The sequence below is a fragment of the Oncorhynchus clarkii genome, chromosome 33, assembly GCF_045791955.1.
Source record: "Oncorhynchus clarkii lewisi isolate Uvic-CL-2024 chromosome 33, UVic_Ocla_1.0, whole genome shotgun sequence".
NCBI lineage: Eukaryota > Metazoa > Chordata > Actinopteri > Salmoniformes > Salmonidae > Oncorhynchus > Oncorhynchus clarkii.
The window spans coordinates 32,142,215-32,159,122 of NC_092179.1; the positions used below are offsets into that span (position 1 = coordinate 32,142,215).

Sequence of the window (16,908 nt, forward strand, 5' to 3'; positions counted from 1 at the left end):
AGAGAGAGAGAACAAACGGAGGATGGGAGGTTGAGGTAACCAGGGCAGCTAGGTGGCGCTGTCCCTGTTTAGAACCAGACGTTAGTCAACACTTCCTGTTTGGAACAGGAAGTGGCTGCATGTGATGAGGAAGTGGCGGCATTATGACAGAGAGGGAGTTGAGCGAGTGGTGGAGGGAGGAAAGAGGGATGGAGGAGAGGAGGAGGGCGTAGGGTGTTGGTGGACAGCACGACAGCTGAGCATGATGAAGATAAACAGATCCTGGATGTCAGTGTCTCTCGGTGTTGCTCTCTGTTGCTGGCTCCTCCTTACAGATAAACAGATCCTGGATGTCAGTGTCTCTCGGTGTTGCTCTCTGTTGCTGGCTCCTTCTTAAAGATAAACAGATCCTGGATGTCAGTGTCTCTCGGTGTTGCTCTCTGTTGCTGGCTCCTCCTTACAGATAAACAGATCCTGGATGTCAGTGTCTCTCCCTGTCGTTGGCTCCTCCGTACAGTCCAGTGTCAATGTTTAATGTCAATATAGAAATCCTGGGTGAGGGTCCGTCCCTTAAACACGTCCCCCTCGCTGGCAGTTCCCTCTTCCAAAGGTTCCCTGTGTTGGTCGCCAGCAGAATCCAGCAGTCTTACAGTAGGTGGCCCAGCTCTGAAGGGCAATGCAGCGCGAGGAGGAATAGGAAGAAGACCTTTGAACTTCAACAGCATGACCTCTAACCTCTTAACTCCGCTCGGGCAGAGGTTATTTATTATCCCAGAATGCATCTGCCTGGTGGCCACAGCGACGAAAATGACGCACTTGAAGAACGAAGGGAAGGGAAGACAGAAACAACACATGGAATACAAACATACAGTTCCTCTTCCTCCTCTATTCTCCTGACTGTTGTCCTTTTCATATTGGCTCCCCTACTCCTCCTCTATTCTCCTGACTGTTGTCCTTTTCATATTGGCTTCCCTACTCCTCCTCTATTCTCCTGACTGTTGTCCTTTTCATATTGGCTCCCCTACTCCTCCTCTATTCTCCTGACTGTTGTCCTTTTCATATTGGCTCCCCTACTCCACCATTTGTTCAAGGACGTGATAACTGTGAGGCACTTTTGAAACACCCAGAGACACACCTAAACACACACACACAAACACACACACACACACACACACACACACACACACACACACACACACACACACACACACACACACACACACACACACACACACACACACGCACACACACACACACACGAAAACCCATCTCAATCCCATCAAATAAAGTATCTTCCATAAAAGGAAATAAGTTTAGAAGTAATGGTCTGTGGACCGCTGACGCCAGGTCTCATCCAGCAGACAGAGAGAGAGAGAGAGAGGGGGTCCAGACAGAGAGAGAGAGAGAGAGGGGGTCCAGACAGAGAGAGAGAGATAGAGGGGGTCCAGACAGAGAGAGAGAGATAGAGGGGGTCCAGACAGAGAGAGAGAGAGAGAGGGGGTCCAGACAGAGAGAGAGAGAGAGAGGGGGTCCAGACAGAGAGAGAGAGATAGAGGGGGTCCAGACAGAGAGAGAGAGATAGAGGGGGTCCAGACAGAGAGAGAGAGAGAGGGGGTCCAGACAGAGAGAGAGAGATAGAGGGGGTCCAGACAGAGGTTCACTGTTGCTGCTGTGTGTGTGAGGGTCCAACCCTACAAACTGGTCACACACTCCATGTCCTCATCCTCCAACAGGCCGCTGTTCCTCTGCCCAACCTCAACCACCACCTCCACACCCCCGGTGTGCTCTTCCTCCCCTCCCACCACCTCCAACCCCTCCTCATCCTCCGGATCCCCGTGCTGCCCTAGGTGAGTGGCCCCTAGTAGCTCCTCAATCTCCCCAGGGGCCGTGGCCCCCCGAACGGCCCCAGGCCCATCGCTGAGGCCTGGCTCCTGGGAAGCAGCATGGTCCCTGTTGCAGTGCATGTAGGGTAAAAGGTTGCCGTTGGGACTGGGCTGGCTGTTGCCGTTGAGGATGTTGTCGGCTGCGTTCTCCATCTCCTCGATGGTCATGTCACACGCGTAAGCCAGCTCCTGCTTGGTCACCTCGATGAAGGACGGGTCCTGAGCGAAATGGCCCAGGCCCTCTGATATCAGCACCTGTATAGAGAGAGAGAATTAAATGAGGATATTGACTTTGAGCTGAAGATCTAGAGGAGATGTAAGGGGAGATGCTGTGTGAGGTATGAACTTCTACTAACTTGACCTCTGGGTTGTTTTTCTGCCCAGAGAAAACTCAGATATGAGGAGAATATATCATGTTGAGAGAGAGAGAGAGAGAGAGAGAGAGAGAGAGAGAGAGAGAGAGAGAGAGAGAGAGAGAGACAGAGAGAGAGAGAGAGACAGAGAGACAGAGAGAGAGAGACAGAGAGAGAGAGAGAGAGAGACAGAGAGAGATAAAGAGAGCGATAGACAGAGAGACAGAGAGAGAGAGAGAGAGAGAGAGAGAGAGAGAGAGAGACAAAGAGAGAGAGAGAGAGAGAGAGACAGAGAGAGAGAGAGAGACAGAGAGAGATAAAGAGAGCGATAGACAGAGAGACAGAGAGAGAGAGAGAGAGAGAGAGAGAGAGAGACAAAGAGAGAGAGAGAGAGAGAGAGGCAGAGAGAGAGAGAGGCAGAGAGAGAGATGGAGAGCAGAGATGAAACATTCATCATTCACTCACAGCTTCCACCAGACTGCCGGCGCTGCCGTGGGACAACGATGTAGCGTCCTTGTGCACCGTGCTAGGCACAGTGAGGGAGACGGGCCGCGGCGGCCGCTGGCTAGCCGTACCCACCCGAGGGCTGATACCAGGACTGTTCCCGTTGCTGTCGCTGTACCACGGCCCACAGTTGACCGAGGGCAGGCTGGAGTTGAGCTCGTAGGAGCCGGTGCCAGGGCCCGTGCCCTGGAGACGAAGGGTGGGCACACGCTGGTAGGAGGCCTGGCTACCCCGGCCTGTGGGACTGGTAGGAGACGTAGAGCAGAGCTGCGTGAAGAGGGTCGGGGAGTGGCTCCGTCGAAGCAGGGGGCTCAGACCTGCTACTGCTAGTGCCTGGGAGGGTGGGTGGTGGGGGAAGGAGTAATGTTTAGAAATGCGCATATGAAAAATAAACGTGAGTGTGTGTGATCCATTTGTGATTGTGTGTATGATCCATTAGTGTGTGTGTGTGTGTGTGTGTGTGTGTGTCATGAATAAAGAGATAAAGAAGAGATAATTAGTCATAAAATCATGATATACTGTATAGTGGGTGCAGATGTGTACAACTGATCTAGGTATGTAATGATCAGGTGTGTACAACTGATCTAGGTATAGAATGATCAGGTGTGTAAAACTGATCTAGGTATAGAATGATCAGGGGTGTAAAACTGATCTAGGTATAGAATGATCAGATGTGTAAAACTGATCTAGGTATAGAATGATCAGGTGTGTAAAATTGATCTAGGTGTAGAATGATCAGGTGTGTACATTTTATATAGGTATAGAATGATCAGATGTGTAAAACTGATCTAGGTATAGAATGATCAGGTGTGTAAAACTGATCTAGGTATAGAATGATCAGGTGTGTAAAATTGATCTAGGTGTAGAATGATCAGGTGTGTAAAACTGATCTAGGTGTAGAATGATCAGGTGTGTAAAACTGATCTAGGTATAGAATGATCAGGCGTGTAAAACTGATCTAGGTGTAGAATGATCAGGTGTGTAAAATTGATCTAGGTGTAGAATGATCAGGTGTGTAAAACTGATCTAGGTATAGAATGATCAGATGTGTAAAACTGATCTAGGTGTAGAATGATCAGGTGTGTAAAACGGATCTAGGTGTAGAATGATCAGGTGTGTAAAACCATCCCTACTCACCTGATGGTGTACCAGGTGCAGCGGTAGTACTGTCTTCTGGGAGACATCTGCTCTCGTCTGTCTCCTCAGACACTCCAGATGGAAGGACGACCGCCGACCTGAACCAAGGGGAGTGAAGGACTGAGAGGCTGCACGCACATAGAATATCTATTATCCAGAACAGTTAACCATTTAACAAGTAACCAGAGGGATTCACCAATTAACAATTAACTAGTGGGATTCACCAATTAACAATTAACTAGAGGGACTCACCAATTAACAATTAACTAGAGGGACTCACCAATTAACAATTAACTAGAGGGATTCACCAATTAACAATTAAGTAGAGGGACTCACCAATTAACAATTAACTAGAGGGATTCACCAATTAACAATTAACCAGAGGGATTCACCAATTAACAATTAACTAGTGGGATTCACCAATTAACAATTAACTAGAGGGACTCACCAATTAACAATTAACTAGAGGGACTCACCAATTAACAATTAACTAGAGGGACTCACCAATTAACAATTAACTAGAGGGACTCACCAATGAACAATTAAGTAGAGGGACTCACCAATTCACAATTAACTAGAGGGACTCACCAATTAACTAGAGGGATTCACCAATTAACAATTAACTAGAGGGACTCACCAAATAACAATTAACTAGAGGGACTCACCAATTAACAATTAACTAGAGGAATTAACCAATTAACAATTAACTAGAGGGATTAACCAATTAACAATTAACTAGAGGGATTAACCAATTAACAATTAACCAGAGGGATTAACCAATTAACAATTAACTAGAGGGATTCACCAATTAACAATTAACTAGAGGGATTAACCAATTAACAATTAACTAGAGGGATTAACCAATTAACAATTAAATAATTAACAATTAACCAGAGGGATTCACCAATTAACAATTGACTAGAGGGATTAACCAATTAACAATTAAATAATTAACAATTAACCAGAGGGATTAACCAATTAACAATTGACTAGAGGGATTAACCAATTAACAATTAAATAATTAACAATTAACCAGAGGGATTCACCAATTAACAATTAACCAGAGGGATTAACCAATTAACAATTAACTAGAGGGATTCACCAATTAACAATTGACTAGAGGGATTAACCAATTAACAATTAAATAATTAACAATTAACCAGAGGGATTAACCAATTAACAATTGACTAGAGGGATTAACCAATTAACAATTAAATAATTAACAATTAACCAGAGGGATTCACCAATTAACAATTAACCAGAGGGATTAACCAATTAACAATTAACTAGAGGGATTCACCAATTAACAATTGACTAGAGGGATTAACCAATTAACAATTAAATAATTAACAAATTAACCAGAGGGATTAACCAATTAACAATTGACTAGAGGGATTAACCAATTAACAATTAAATAATTAACAATTAACCAGAGGGATTAACCAATTAACAATTGACTAGAGGGATTAACCAATTAACAATTAAATAATTAACAATTAACCAGAGGGATTCACCAATTAACAATTAACTAGAGGGATTCACCAATTAACAATTAACTAGAGGGACTCACCAATTAACAATTAACTAGAGGGACTCACCAATGAACAATTAACTAGAGGGACTCACCAATTAACAATTAACTAGAGGGACTCACCAATTAACAATTAACTAGAGGGATTCACCAATTAACAATTAACTAGAGGGACTCACCAATTAACAATTGACTAGAGGGATTAACCAATTAACAATTAACTAGAGGGATTAACCAATTAACAATTGACTAGAGGGATTAACCAATTAACAATTAAATAATTAACAATTAACCAGAGGGATTCACCAATTAACAATTAACCAGCGAGGGAGAGGCTACATGAACATAGAATAACAATTACTAGAATGGACTTCCCCATTTCAAGTCAACAGACAGTGGAAGGGAGGTGTGGGAGGGGGGTTGAGTGGGGAGTTAAGTAGAGTAGGGGTAAGGGGTATTTTGTCTGTGTGAAGATTTGGAGGTTAGTGGGGGTTTAAGGGCTGTCGGTGTTGGTATTAAAATCTTACCCAGTGCTTTAGGCAGACAGGTCTAACTCTGGGGATTAGATATGAGATAGGGGTGTTTGGTTTGGGTGTGGAGTCGGAGGTTAGTGGGGGTTTAAGTGAGGTCTAGACAGACAGGTCTAAATATGGGGATTAGGTATGAGATAGGGGTGTTTGGTTTGGGTGAGGAGTCGGAGGTTAGTGGGGGTTGAAGTGAGGTCTAGACAGGCAGGTCTTACCCAGAGCTGTGGGACAGAGGAAGGCTCGTCTGGGAGAGTGCCAGGGTCTCCTGCCTCCCCCATCCTCTCCTTCCTCCATAGGAGTCAGCTGCTTGTTCTCCTCATCCTGATATACCAGCCTGAAAACACACACAGACGCAAGGTCACACACACACAATAAGCCGAGTTGGGGCTTCATGCACCACACTAAACTATTATGAAATGTACATTCACGCACGCACGCACACACACACACACACACACACACACACACACACACACACACACACACACACACACACACACACACACACACACACACACACACACACACACACACACACACACACACACACACACACACACACACACACACACACACACACACACACACACACACGTGGGGCATACAGAGACCATGAAAGGCATATCTTTTCATGGTGAAAGAGAAAGAGACAGAGAGAGAGGTGGAGAGGTGGAGAGAAGCAGAGAAGAAGAGAGGGGAGGATAGAAGAGAGAGAGGTGGAGAGAAGCAGAGAATAAGAGAGGGGAGGATAGAAGAGAGAGAGGTGGAGAGAAGCAGAGAATAAGAGAGGGGAGGATAGAAGAGAGAGAGGTGGAGAGAAGCAGAGAAGAAGAGAGGGGAGGATAGACGAGAGAGAGGTGGAGAGAAGCAGAGAAGAAGAGAGGGGAGGATACAAGAGAGAGAGAGGTGGAGAGAATCAGAGAAGAAGAGAGGGGAGGATAGAAGAGAGAGAGGTGGAGAGAAGCAGATAAGAAGAGAGGGGAGGATAGAAGAGAGAGAGGTGGAGAGAATCAGAGAAGAAGAGAGGGGAGGAGAGAAGAGAGAGAGAGGTGGAGAGAATCAGAGAAGAAGAGAGGGGAGGATAGAAGAGAGAGAGGTGGAGAGAATCAGAGAAGAAGAGAGGGGAGGATAGAAGAGAGAGAGGTGGAGAGAAGCAGAGAAGAAGAGAGGGGAGGATAGAAGAGAGAGAGGTGGAGAGAAGCAGAGAAGAAGAGAGGGGAGGATAGAAGAGAGAGAGGTGGAGAGAATCAGAGAAGAAGAGAGGGGAGGATAGAAGAGAGAGAGGTGGAGAGAATCAGAGAAGAAGAGAGGGGAGGATAGAAGAGAGAGAGGTGGAGAGAATCAGAGAAGAAGAGAGGGGAGGATAGAAGAGAGAGAGGTGGAGAAAAGCAGAGAAGAAGAGAGGGGAGGATAGAAGAGAGAGAGAGGTGGAGAGAAGCAGTACATGTCTGAGGTGAGAATGTTCTGGTCGCTTCGGCGGTATTCTCTCTCGTCCGCGTAACTCTCATCGTACGTCTCGTCCGTCGACACCTCCTCTCGCCTGATGAACGGCAGACGGCTATCAGTGGAGTCCGAGCTGCAGAGGATTAAAAAACAACATAACACCTCTCACTAACCAGCTCACAAGAAGCAATAGAAGGACAGGAGGATTCTCCCCAACAGCAGCAGGAGGGAGGGGAGGAAGCACGGTGGTTAGAAGCAAGATGGCGGCGAGAAGCAGAATGAATAGAGAATCAACACACGGGAGAGAGATAGTGACAGTGGTCCAGCCGCGTGCTGTATTATACTCTACAGAGCTGAATGAAAGGCTTTAGGAGGATCCAACCAGGTTGAATCACTAGGCTGTGTTGAGGAGGAAGTAAGCCAATCACATGTCACCCACAGGAGGCTGCTGAGAGGAGGACGGCTCATAATAATATCCGGAGCGGAGCGAATGGATTGGCCACCTGGAAACCATGTGTTGGATGTATTTCATACCATTCCACCTGTTGCGCTCCAGTCATTAACATGAGCCATTTCCTCCCCAATTAAGATGCCACCAACCTCCTGTGATGTCACTCCTGTCAGGGTGGATCCAACCAGAGCTACATGAGCTAAAAACACTGTAGGTGATGCATATCCACATCCTGTTCTGTACAATATACATCTCCTCTTCCTCCTCTGGTAGAAATATACCAAGATCACACCAGGAGAGTAAAAACAGGTTAAATATTGACTGAAGTCCAGACACTTGTCTGTCCCTAAGTATGTTTAGCTCAGTGCAGCAAGGATCCAGCCAGGGACTGTATGGACAACAGGGTTGGCAGAACCCTTCCACACTGATGCCTCCTGGGCATTACAACTCTCTCTCTCCTCCTGAGAGAGCAACATACCGCATGAGGGAGTCATAGAAACACATCCTGTGCTCAGCGTCAGTCAGTGTGGAGAGGAAGAGAGGAGAGAGAGAGAGACAGACAGACAAGAGAAGTTACCGTTGACTACCAATCAGAATTAGCAAAAGATCCAAAGGTGGCCACGAGAGGTCACTGATAAAAGACAGACTAGAGAATAACACCAACGTACTCTACAGAACCCAGAAAAACCAGAGAGACACCCACCTCTTGGGAGGGAAGCACCATGCAGACCTCGGCAGTAGTATAGGGGTTAGCGGGGGTCCGCTCTGCCCGTCCACTGTACTGATGCTGGGGCTCGGGAAACGGCTGACCCCCCCTGAACCACCAACTACCACACCGGGGACCGCCGTGTTGTTGGCATTGTTGATGTTAGCGTTGGAGCCCGAGGAAGAGTAGGAGCTCGGGGTGAAGGTGGTAGAGTCCATCAACTTCTCGTGGGACGGGGAATCGCCCTCGCCGGGGCTGCCCGTCTGGCTGATGTGGAGCGGGCGCTGCGTGGTGAAGGATTGTGGGAAGGTGTTGCGTCCGCTGTCGCGCCCGTCGTTGTAGTAGCTGACGTGGTTGCCGAACAACCCACCCGCTCGCTGTAGGAGGAGCGAGCGAGAGGGGGAGGAGAGAGAGGAGGCAGAGAGAGAGGGAGAGGAGAGAGAGGGGGAGGAGAGAGAGGAGGCAGAGAGAGAGGGAGAGGAGAGAGAGGGGGAGGAGAGAGAGGAGGCAGAGAGAGAGGGAGAGGAGAGAGAGGGGGAGGAGAGAGAGGAGGCAGAAAGAGAGGGAGAGGAGAGAGAGGGGGAGGAGAGAGAGGGGGAGGAGAGAGAGGGAGAGGAGAGAGAGGGGGAGGAGAGAGAGGAGGCAGAAAGAGAGGGAGAGGAAAGAGAGGGAAAGGAGAGAGAGGGAGAAGAGAGAGGAGAGAGCAGAGGAGGAGAGAGAGGAGGAGGAGAGAGCAGAGGAGGAGAGAGAGAAGGCGGAGAGAGAGGGGGAGAAGAGAGAGGAGGAGAGAAAGAGGGAGGAGAGAGAGGGAGAGAGAGAGAGAGGAGGAGAGAGAGGGAGAGGAGAGAGGAGGAGAGAAAGAGGGAGGAGAGAGAGAGGGAGGAGAGAGAGAGGGAGGAGAGAGAGGGGGAGGAGAGAGAGGGAGGAGAGAGAGAGGGAGGAGAGAGAGGGGGAGGAGAGAGAGAGGGAGGAGAGAGAGGGGGAGGAGAGAGAGAGAGAGGGAGGAGAGAGAGGGGGAGGAGAGAGAGAGGGGGAGGAGAGAGAGAGGGAGGAGGGAGAGAGGGAGGAGAGAGAGAGAGAGGGAAGAGAGAGGGAGAGGGGGAGGAGAGAGAGGAGGCAGAGAGAGAGGGAGAGGAGAGAGAGGGGGATGAGAGAGAGGAAGCAGAGAGAGAGGGAGAGGAGAGAGAGGGGGAGGAGAGAGAGGAGGCAGAGAGAGAGGGAGAGGAGAGAGAGGGGGAGGAGAGAGAGGAGGCAGAGAGAGGGGGAGGAGAGAGAGGAGGCAGAAAGAGAGGGAGAGGAAAGAGAGGGAAAGGAGAGAGAGGGAGAAGAGAGAGGAGAGAGCAGAGGAGGAGAGAGAGGAGGAGGAGAGAGCAGAGGAGGAGAGAGAGAAGGCGGAGAGAGAGGGGGAGAAGAGAGAGGAGGAGAGAAAGAGGGAGGAGAGAGAGGGAGAGAGAGAGAGAGGAGGAGAGAGAGGGAGAGGAGAGAGGAGGAGAGAAAGAGGGAGGAGAGAGAGAGGGAGGAGAGAGAGAGGGAGGAGAGAGAGGGGGAGGAGAGAGAGGGAGGAGAGAGAGAGGGAGGAGAGAGAGGGGGAGGAGAGAGAGAGGGATGAGAGAGGGAGGAGAGAGAGGGGGAGGAGAGAGAGAGAGAGAGAGGGAGGAGAGAGAGGGGGAGGAGAGAGAGAGAGAGGGAGGAGGGAGAGAGGGAGGAGAGAGAGAGAGAGGGAGGAGAGAGGGGGAGGAGAGAGAGCGAGAGGGAGGAGAGAGAGAGGGATGAGTATTGTGTAGCGTTACATCCATCTAAAAGCACACAGTCATGCTGTTCTGCTATTATGACTAAATCTATTCAGTCTATGTCGTATGGACAATGCAAAGCAAAGGCCTGGTTTATGACTGGAACAGCAATGTCTCCCTCTATTGGGGCGGGATCGTGTTTAGGTGTGGATGAGAATGCCATTTAGTGGGTACTGAAGTGTAGTGGGTTCTGAAGTATAGTAGATACTGAAGTGTAGTGGGTTCTGAAGTATAGTAGATACTGAAGTGTACTGGGTTCTGAAGTATAGTAGATACTGAAGTGTACTGGGTTCTGAAGTATAGTAGATACTGAAGTGTAGTGGGTTCTGAAGTATAGTAGATACTGACGTGTAGTGGGTTCTGAAGTATAGTAGATACTGAAGTGTACTGGGTTCTGAAGTATAGTAGATACTGAAGTGTAGTGGGTTCTGAAGTATAGTAGATACTGACGTGTACTGGGTTCTGAAGTGTAGTGGATACTGAAGTGTAGTGGGTTCTGAAGTGTAGTGGATACTGAAGTGTGATTGGTTCTGAAGTGTAATGGGTTCTGAAGTGTAGTGGGTTATGAAGTGTAGTAGATACTGAAGTGTTGTTGGTACATTAGTGTAGTAGATACTGAATTGTTGTTTGTACTTTACTCTAGTAGGTTCTGAAGTGTAGTGGGTACTGAACTGTAGTGGGTTATGAAGTGTAGTAGATACTGAAGTGTTGTTGTTACTTTAGTGTAGTAGGTACTAAAGTGTAGTGGGTACTGAAGTGTAGTGGGTTATGAAGTGTAGTGGGTTATGAAGTGTAGTGGGTTATGAAGTGTAGTGGGTTATGAAGTGTAGTGGATACTGAAGTGTAGTGGATACTGAACTGTAGTAGGTTATGAAGTGTAGTGGGTTATGAAGTGTAGTGGATACTGAACTGTAGTAGGTACTAAAGTGTAGTGGGTACTGAAATGTAGTGGGCTATGAAGTGTAGTGGGTTATGAAGTGTAGTGGGTTATGAAGTGTAGTGGGTTATGAAGTGTATTGGATACTGAAGTGTTGTTGGAACTTTAGTGTAGTAGGTACTAAAGTGTAGTGGGTTATGAAGTGTAGTGGATTATGAAGTGTAGTGGGTTATGAAGTGTAGTGGGTTATGAAGTGTAGTGGGTTATGAAGTGTAGTGGGTTATGAAGTGTAGTGGGTTATGAAGTGTAGTGGGTACTAAAGTGTAGTGGGTTATGAAGTGTAGTAGGTTATGAAGTGTAGTGGGTTATGAAGTGTAGTGGGTTATGAAGTGTAGTGGGTTATGAAGTGTAGTGGGTTATGAAGTGTAGTGGGTACTGAACTGTAGTGGGTTATGAAGTGTAGTGGGTTATGAAGCGTAGTGGATACTGAAGTGTAGTGGGTTATGAAGTGTAGTGGGTTATGAAGCGTAGTGGATACTGAAGTGTAGTGGGTTATGAAGTGTAGTGGGTTATAAAGTGTAGTGGGTTATGAAGTGTAGTGCGTTATGAAGTGTAGTGGGTTATGAAGTGTAGTGGGTTATGAAGTGTAGTGGGTTATGAAGTGTAGTGGGTTAGGAAGTGAAGTGGGTTATGAAGTGTAGTGGGTTATGAAGTGTAGTGGGTTATGAAGTGTAGTGGGTTATGAAGTGTAGTGGGTTAGGAAGTGTAGTGGGTTATGAAGTGTAGTGGGTTATGAAGTGTAGTGGGTTATGAAGTGTAGTGGATACTGAACTGTAGTGGGTTATGAAGTGTAGTAGGTTATGAAGTGTAGTGGGTTATGAAGTGTAGTGGGTTATGAAGTGTAGTAGCTTATGAAGTGTAGTGGATACTGAACTGTAGTAGGTACTAAAGTGTAGTGGGTACTGAAGTGTAGTGGGTTATGAAGTGTAGTGGGTTATGAAGTGTAGTGGGTTATGGAGTGTAGTGGGTTTTGAAGTGCATTGGATACTGAAGTGTTGTTGGAACTTTAGTGTAGTAGGTACTAAAGTGTAGTTGGTTATGAAGTATAGTGGGTTATGAAGTCTAGTGGGTTATGAAGTGTAGTAGGTTATGAAGTGTAGTGGGTTATGAAGTGTAGTGGGTTATGAAGTGTAGTGGGTTATGAAGTGTAGTGGGTTATGAAGTGTAGTAGGTACTAAAGTGTAGTGGGTTATGAAGTGTAGTAGGTTATTAAGTGTAGTGGGTTATGAAGTGTAGTGGGTTATGAAGTGTAGTGGGTTATGAAGTGTAGTAGGTTATGAAGTGTAGTGGGTTATGAAGTGTAGTGGGTTATGAAGTGTAGTGGGTTATAAAGTGTAGTGGGTTATGAAGTGTAGTGGGTTATGAAGTGTAGTGGGTTATGAAGTGTAGTGGGTTATGAAGTGTAGTGGGTTATGAAGTGTAGTGGGTTATGAAGTGTAGTGGATACTGAAGTGGCGTCTGGAGCCAATGATGGTGGATGGTGAAGAACCAGGTGTAATCCTTATAGCTGGTCACAGCAGAAGCGATGGGCCTGATGAAGCTCAGTAGTTCAGACAGAGGGGTGTGTGGGGCTGTAGCCGACCTTTACCCTGAAGATATCGTCCTCGGACGCTGCCGAGGCCGGCTCCTTCATCGACTTGTCCAGGTCCTCCTCCACTGTGAGGTCACCTGATATGGCCCTCCGGATCTCAGGACCCATGTCATGGAGCGTCCGCAGGCCCGCCTGATTAGAAATACAGACAGGCACAGACAAGCACCAGCACGGAACGACAGACACGGAGGAACAAACAGAAACACAGACTCATTGTTTTAGTACTAATTTGATATGTTCAGTGAAGAACTAACACACTTCTAAAAGGTGCTCTCTGGTCTGAAGGTCTGACAGCCAGGAACTTGTAGGGACCCACCTGCAGGGAGAGAGCCGTCTTGGGGGGCACCTTGGCCACCAGGCCCTGCTCTTTACGCTTCTTAAACTTCCTGAAGTACTCCTGGATCAGGAAGGTGGCGTAGAACTTCCCAACCGTCACCTCATCATCTCCAGCAGGGGGCACCACCTGATCCAGCAGCTTCATACTGGTCCTCTTCCAGATCTTCTTCACTATGGCCCGGAGCTCCTCGTTCGCCTGCTCCAAGTTACCTTCACACACACACACACACACACACACACACACACACACACACACACACACACACACACACACACACACACACACACACACACAGAAACCAGACGGGGACCGTACAAACCAACAATAGTCATTGCTCCGAGTTACCTTCACACACACACACACACACAGAAACCAGACGGGGACCGTACAAACCAACAATAGTCATTGCTCCAAGTTACCTTCACACACACACACACACACACACACACACACACACACACACACACACACACACACACACACACACACACACACACACACACACACACACACACACACACACACACACACACACAGAAACCAGACGGTGACCGTACAAACTAACAATAGTCATTGCTCCAAGTTACTTTCACACACACACACACACACACACACACACCCAGAAACCAGACGGGGACTGTACAAACCAACAATAGTCATTGCTCCAAGTTACCTTCACACAGAGAGGGGAGGAGAGAAGAGAGAGGTGGAGAGAAGCAGAGAAGAAGAGAGGGGAGGAGAGAAGAGAGAGAGGTGGAGAGAAGCAGAGAAGAAGAGAGGGGAGGATAGAAGAGAGAGAGAGGTGGAGAGAAGCAGAGAAGAAGAGACGGGAGGATAGAAGAGAGAGAGGTGGAGAGAAGCAGAGAAGAAGAGAGGGGAGGATAGAAGAGAGAGGTGGAGAGAAGCAGAGAAGAAGAGAGGGGAGGATAGAAGAGAGAGAGAGGTGGAGAGAAGCAGAGAAGAAGAGAGGGGAGGATAGAAGAGAGAGGTGGAGAGAAGCAGAGAAGAAGAGATGGGAGGATAGAAAAGAGAGAGGTGGAGAGAATCAGAGAAGAAGAGAGAGAGGTGGAGAGAATCAGAGAAGAAGAGAGGGGAGGATAGAAGAGAGAGAGGTGGAGAGAAGCAGAGAAGCAGAGAGGGGAGGATAGAAGAGAGAGAGGTGGAGAGAAGCAGAGAAGAAGAGAGGGGAGGATAGAAGAGAGAGAGGTGGAGAGAAGCAGAGAAGAAGAGAGGGGAGGAGAGAAGAGAGAGAGAGGTGGAGAGAATCAGAGAAGAAGAGATGGGAGGATAGAAGAGAGAGGTGGCGAGAAGCAGAGAAGAAGAGATGGGAGGATAGAAAAGAGAGAGGTGGAGAGAATCAGAGAAGAATAGAGAGAGGTGGAGAGAATCAGAGAAGAAGAGAGAGAGGTGGAGAGAATCAGAGAAGAAGAGAGAGAGGTGGAGAGAATCAGAGAAGAATAGAGAGAGGTGGAGAGAATCAGAGAAGAAGAGAGAGAGGTGGAGAGAATCAGAGAAGAAGAGAGAGAGGTGGAGAGAATCACTACACACACAAAATCAAATGTGTTACCATCAGTCTTGATCCTCAGTGCTGTTCGCACCAGGGCAAACAGGGTGGCATTGAACATGACTGTGCCATCGCTGTTCAGGGGCATGTTCATGGAGACCAGACGCTTGCAGGCCACCCGGTGGGGACAGAGCTTCCCGAAGCCCAAAGGAGGCTGAATCCTCCTCAACAGTGTTACCACATCTAGGTGCTTGATACGACCCCTGTAGAACAGACAACAATATTTAGAGAGAGAGAGAGAGAGAGAGGGATAGACAGAGAGAGAGAGAGAGAGACAGATAGACAGAGAGAGAGAAAGAGAGAGAGAGAGAGACAGAGAGAGACTACGAGGGAGGGAGGGAGGGAGGGAGGGAGGGAGGGAGGGAGGGAGGGAGGGAGGGAGGGAGGGAGGGAGGTGCTGTTTGAAGTTGTACTGACTTTGCCTCTGGGTCGTACTCAGCCCAGATCCTCTTGAACTCATCCAGGTGGTGAGGTCCTAGAATAGACCAGTCTCTGGTCAGGTAGTCAAAGTTATCCATGATCACAGCCACAAACAGGTTGATGATCTGTGGACAGAGAGACAACAGACCCCATTAATCAACTCATCAGTCTCAATGCCAGCTGACAGAGAGACGACAACAGACCAGAATAATCAACTCATCAGTCTCAATGCCAGCTGACAGAGAGATAACAGACCAGAATAATCAACTGGTCTAGTCTCAATGACAGCCGACAGAGAGACAACAGACCAGAATAATCAACTCATCAGTCCCAATAACAGCTGACAGAGAGATAACAGACCAGAATAATCAACTGGTCTGGTCTCAATAACAGCTGACAGAAAGATAACAGACCAGAATAATTAACTCATCAGTCCCAATAACAGCTAACAGAGAGACAACAGACCAGAATAATCAACTCTGGAATAATCTGGAATACTAGAAAAAAACGATTGGTTTCTCTACCAGTGGGATTGTTCCTCCTTGCTCTCTGTAGCTAGTGGGATTGTTCCTCCTTGCTCTCTGTAGCTAGTGGGATTGTCCCTCCTGGCTCTCTGTAGCTAGTGGGATTGTCCCTCCTGGTTCTCTGTAGCTAGTGGGATTGTTCCTCCTTGCTCTCTGTAGCTAGTGGGATTGTCCCTCCTGGCTCTCTGTAGCTAGTGGGATTGTCCCTCCTGGTTCTCTGTAGCTAGTGGGATTGTCCCTCCTGGTTCTCTGTAGCTAGTGGGATTGTTCCTCCTTGCTCTCTGTAGCTAGTGGGATTGTCCATCCTTGCTCTCTGTAGCTAGTGGGATTGTTCCTCCTGGCTCTCTGTAGCTAGTGGGATTGTCCCTCCTGGTTCTCTGTAGCTAGTGGGATTGTTCCTCCTTGCTCTATGTAGCTAGTGGGATTGTCCCTCCTGACTCTCTGTAGCTAGTGGGATTGTCCCTCCTGACTCTCTGTAGCTAGTGGGATTGTCCCTCCTGACTCTCTGTAGCTAGTGGGATTGTCCCTCCTGACTCTCTGTAGCTAGTGGGATTGTCCCTCCTGACTCTCTGTAGCTAGTGGGATTGTCACTCCTTGCTCTCTGTAGCTAGTGGGATTGTCTCTCCTTGCTCTCTGTAGCTAGTGGGATTGTCCCTCCTTGCTTTCTGTAGCTAGTGGGATTGTCCCTCCCCGCTCTCCGTAGCTACTTACCAGGAAGGCACAGAGCATGTAGAAGCTGACGAAGTAGAAGATAGCGAAGTGACTCCCACACTGGTCCTCGCTGGCTGGTCCCACCTCTGACCCCTTCTCACAGGGTCGCATGGGGGCGCATGCCAGCATGATCTCCTGCCACGCCTCGCCTGTGGCACACCTGGGCACAGGTAAACAACCAGCTGTCACACACAGAAGGCTCTACTGTACAGGAAGAATGGGCTCCACGAAGGGTCCACCTGGTGGTGAAATGCTGCATGGTTGTCCTACCTTCACAGGTAGAGTTTTCAAACAAAAAGTAGGAAACGACATCCCGGCTTGCAGAAGAGATGGAAAGGATGCACAGGGGTTTGATAAAACACCATGACTCTGAGTTGGCAGTGCTTTCATCATCTCCAGATCTGTTGGGGGCTTTTAAATCAGGAATTTGTGACGTTGGTTTACAGTCTGGAAAGAGAGGAGGAGAACAGACGGCTCACCTGAAGAGCAGGAGTGTAGCCTGGGGGAAGGTCTGGAAGTT

At 48.0% G+C, this 16,908-nt stretch overlaps 1 protein-coding gene across 1 annotated transcript in view; it reads right to left on the reverse strand.

Annotated features, from left to right (window-relative positions):
• Nucleotides 1-1,585: 1,585 nt before the first annotated feature.
• LOC139393293 (calcium channel, voltage-dependent, L type, alpha 1C subunit) overlaps nucleotides 1,586-16,908 on the reverse strand; it is a 511,196-nt gene continuing 495,873 nt past the window's right edge. The window contains exons 34-46 of the mRNA XM_071141816.1: nucleotides 16,868-16,908; nucleotides 16,389-16,548; nucleotides 15,151-15,278; nucleotides 14,737-14,936; nucleotides 13,149-13,378; nucleotides 12,830-12,964; nucleotides 8,512-8,891; nucleotides 8,287-8,313; nucleotides 7,359-7,490; nucleotides 6,130-6,248; nucleotides 3,857-3,954; nucleotides 2,681-3,052; nucleotides 1,586-2,117 (exon numbers count right to left, since the gene is read on the reverse strand). The exon at nucleotides 16,868-16,908 is cut by the window's right edge and continues 51 nt beyond it. Coding sequence (XP_070997917.1) covers nucleotides 1,671-2,117; nucleotides 2,681-3,052; nucleotides 3,857-3,954; nucleotides 6,130-6,248; nucleotides 7,359-7,490; nucleotides 8,287-8,313; nucleotides 8,512-8,891; nucleotides 12,830-12,964; nucleotides 13,149-13,378; nucleotides 14,737-14,936; nucleotides 15,151-15,278; nucleotides 16,389-16,548; nucleotides 16,868-16,908 — 2,469 coding nt within the window. The 3' untranslated portion in view covers nucleotides 1,586-1,670. The remainder of the gene's footprint in view (nucleotides 2,118-2,680; nucleotides 3,053-3,856; nucleotides 3,955-6,129; nucleotides 6,249-7,358; nucleotides 7,491-8,286; nucleotides 8,314-8,511; nucleotides 8,892-12,829; nucleotides 12,965-13,148; nucleotides 13,379-14,736; nucleotides 14,937-15,150; nucleotides 15,279-16,388; nucleotides 16,549-16,867) is intronic.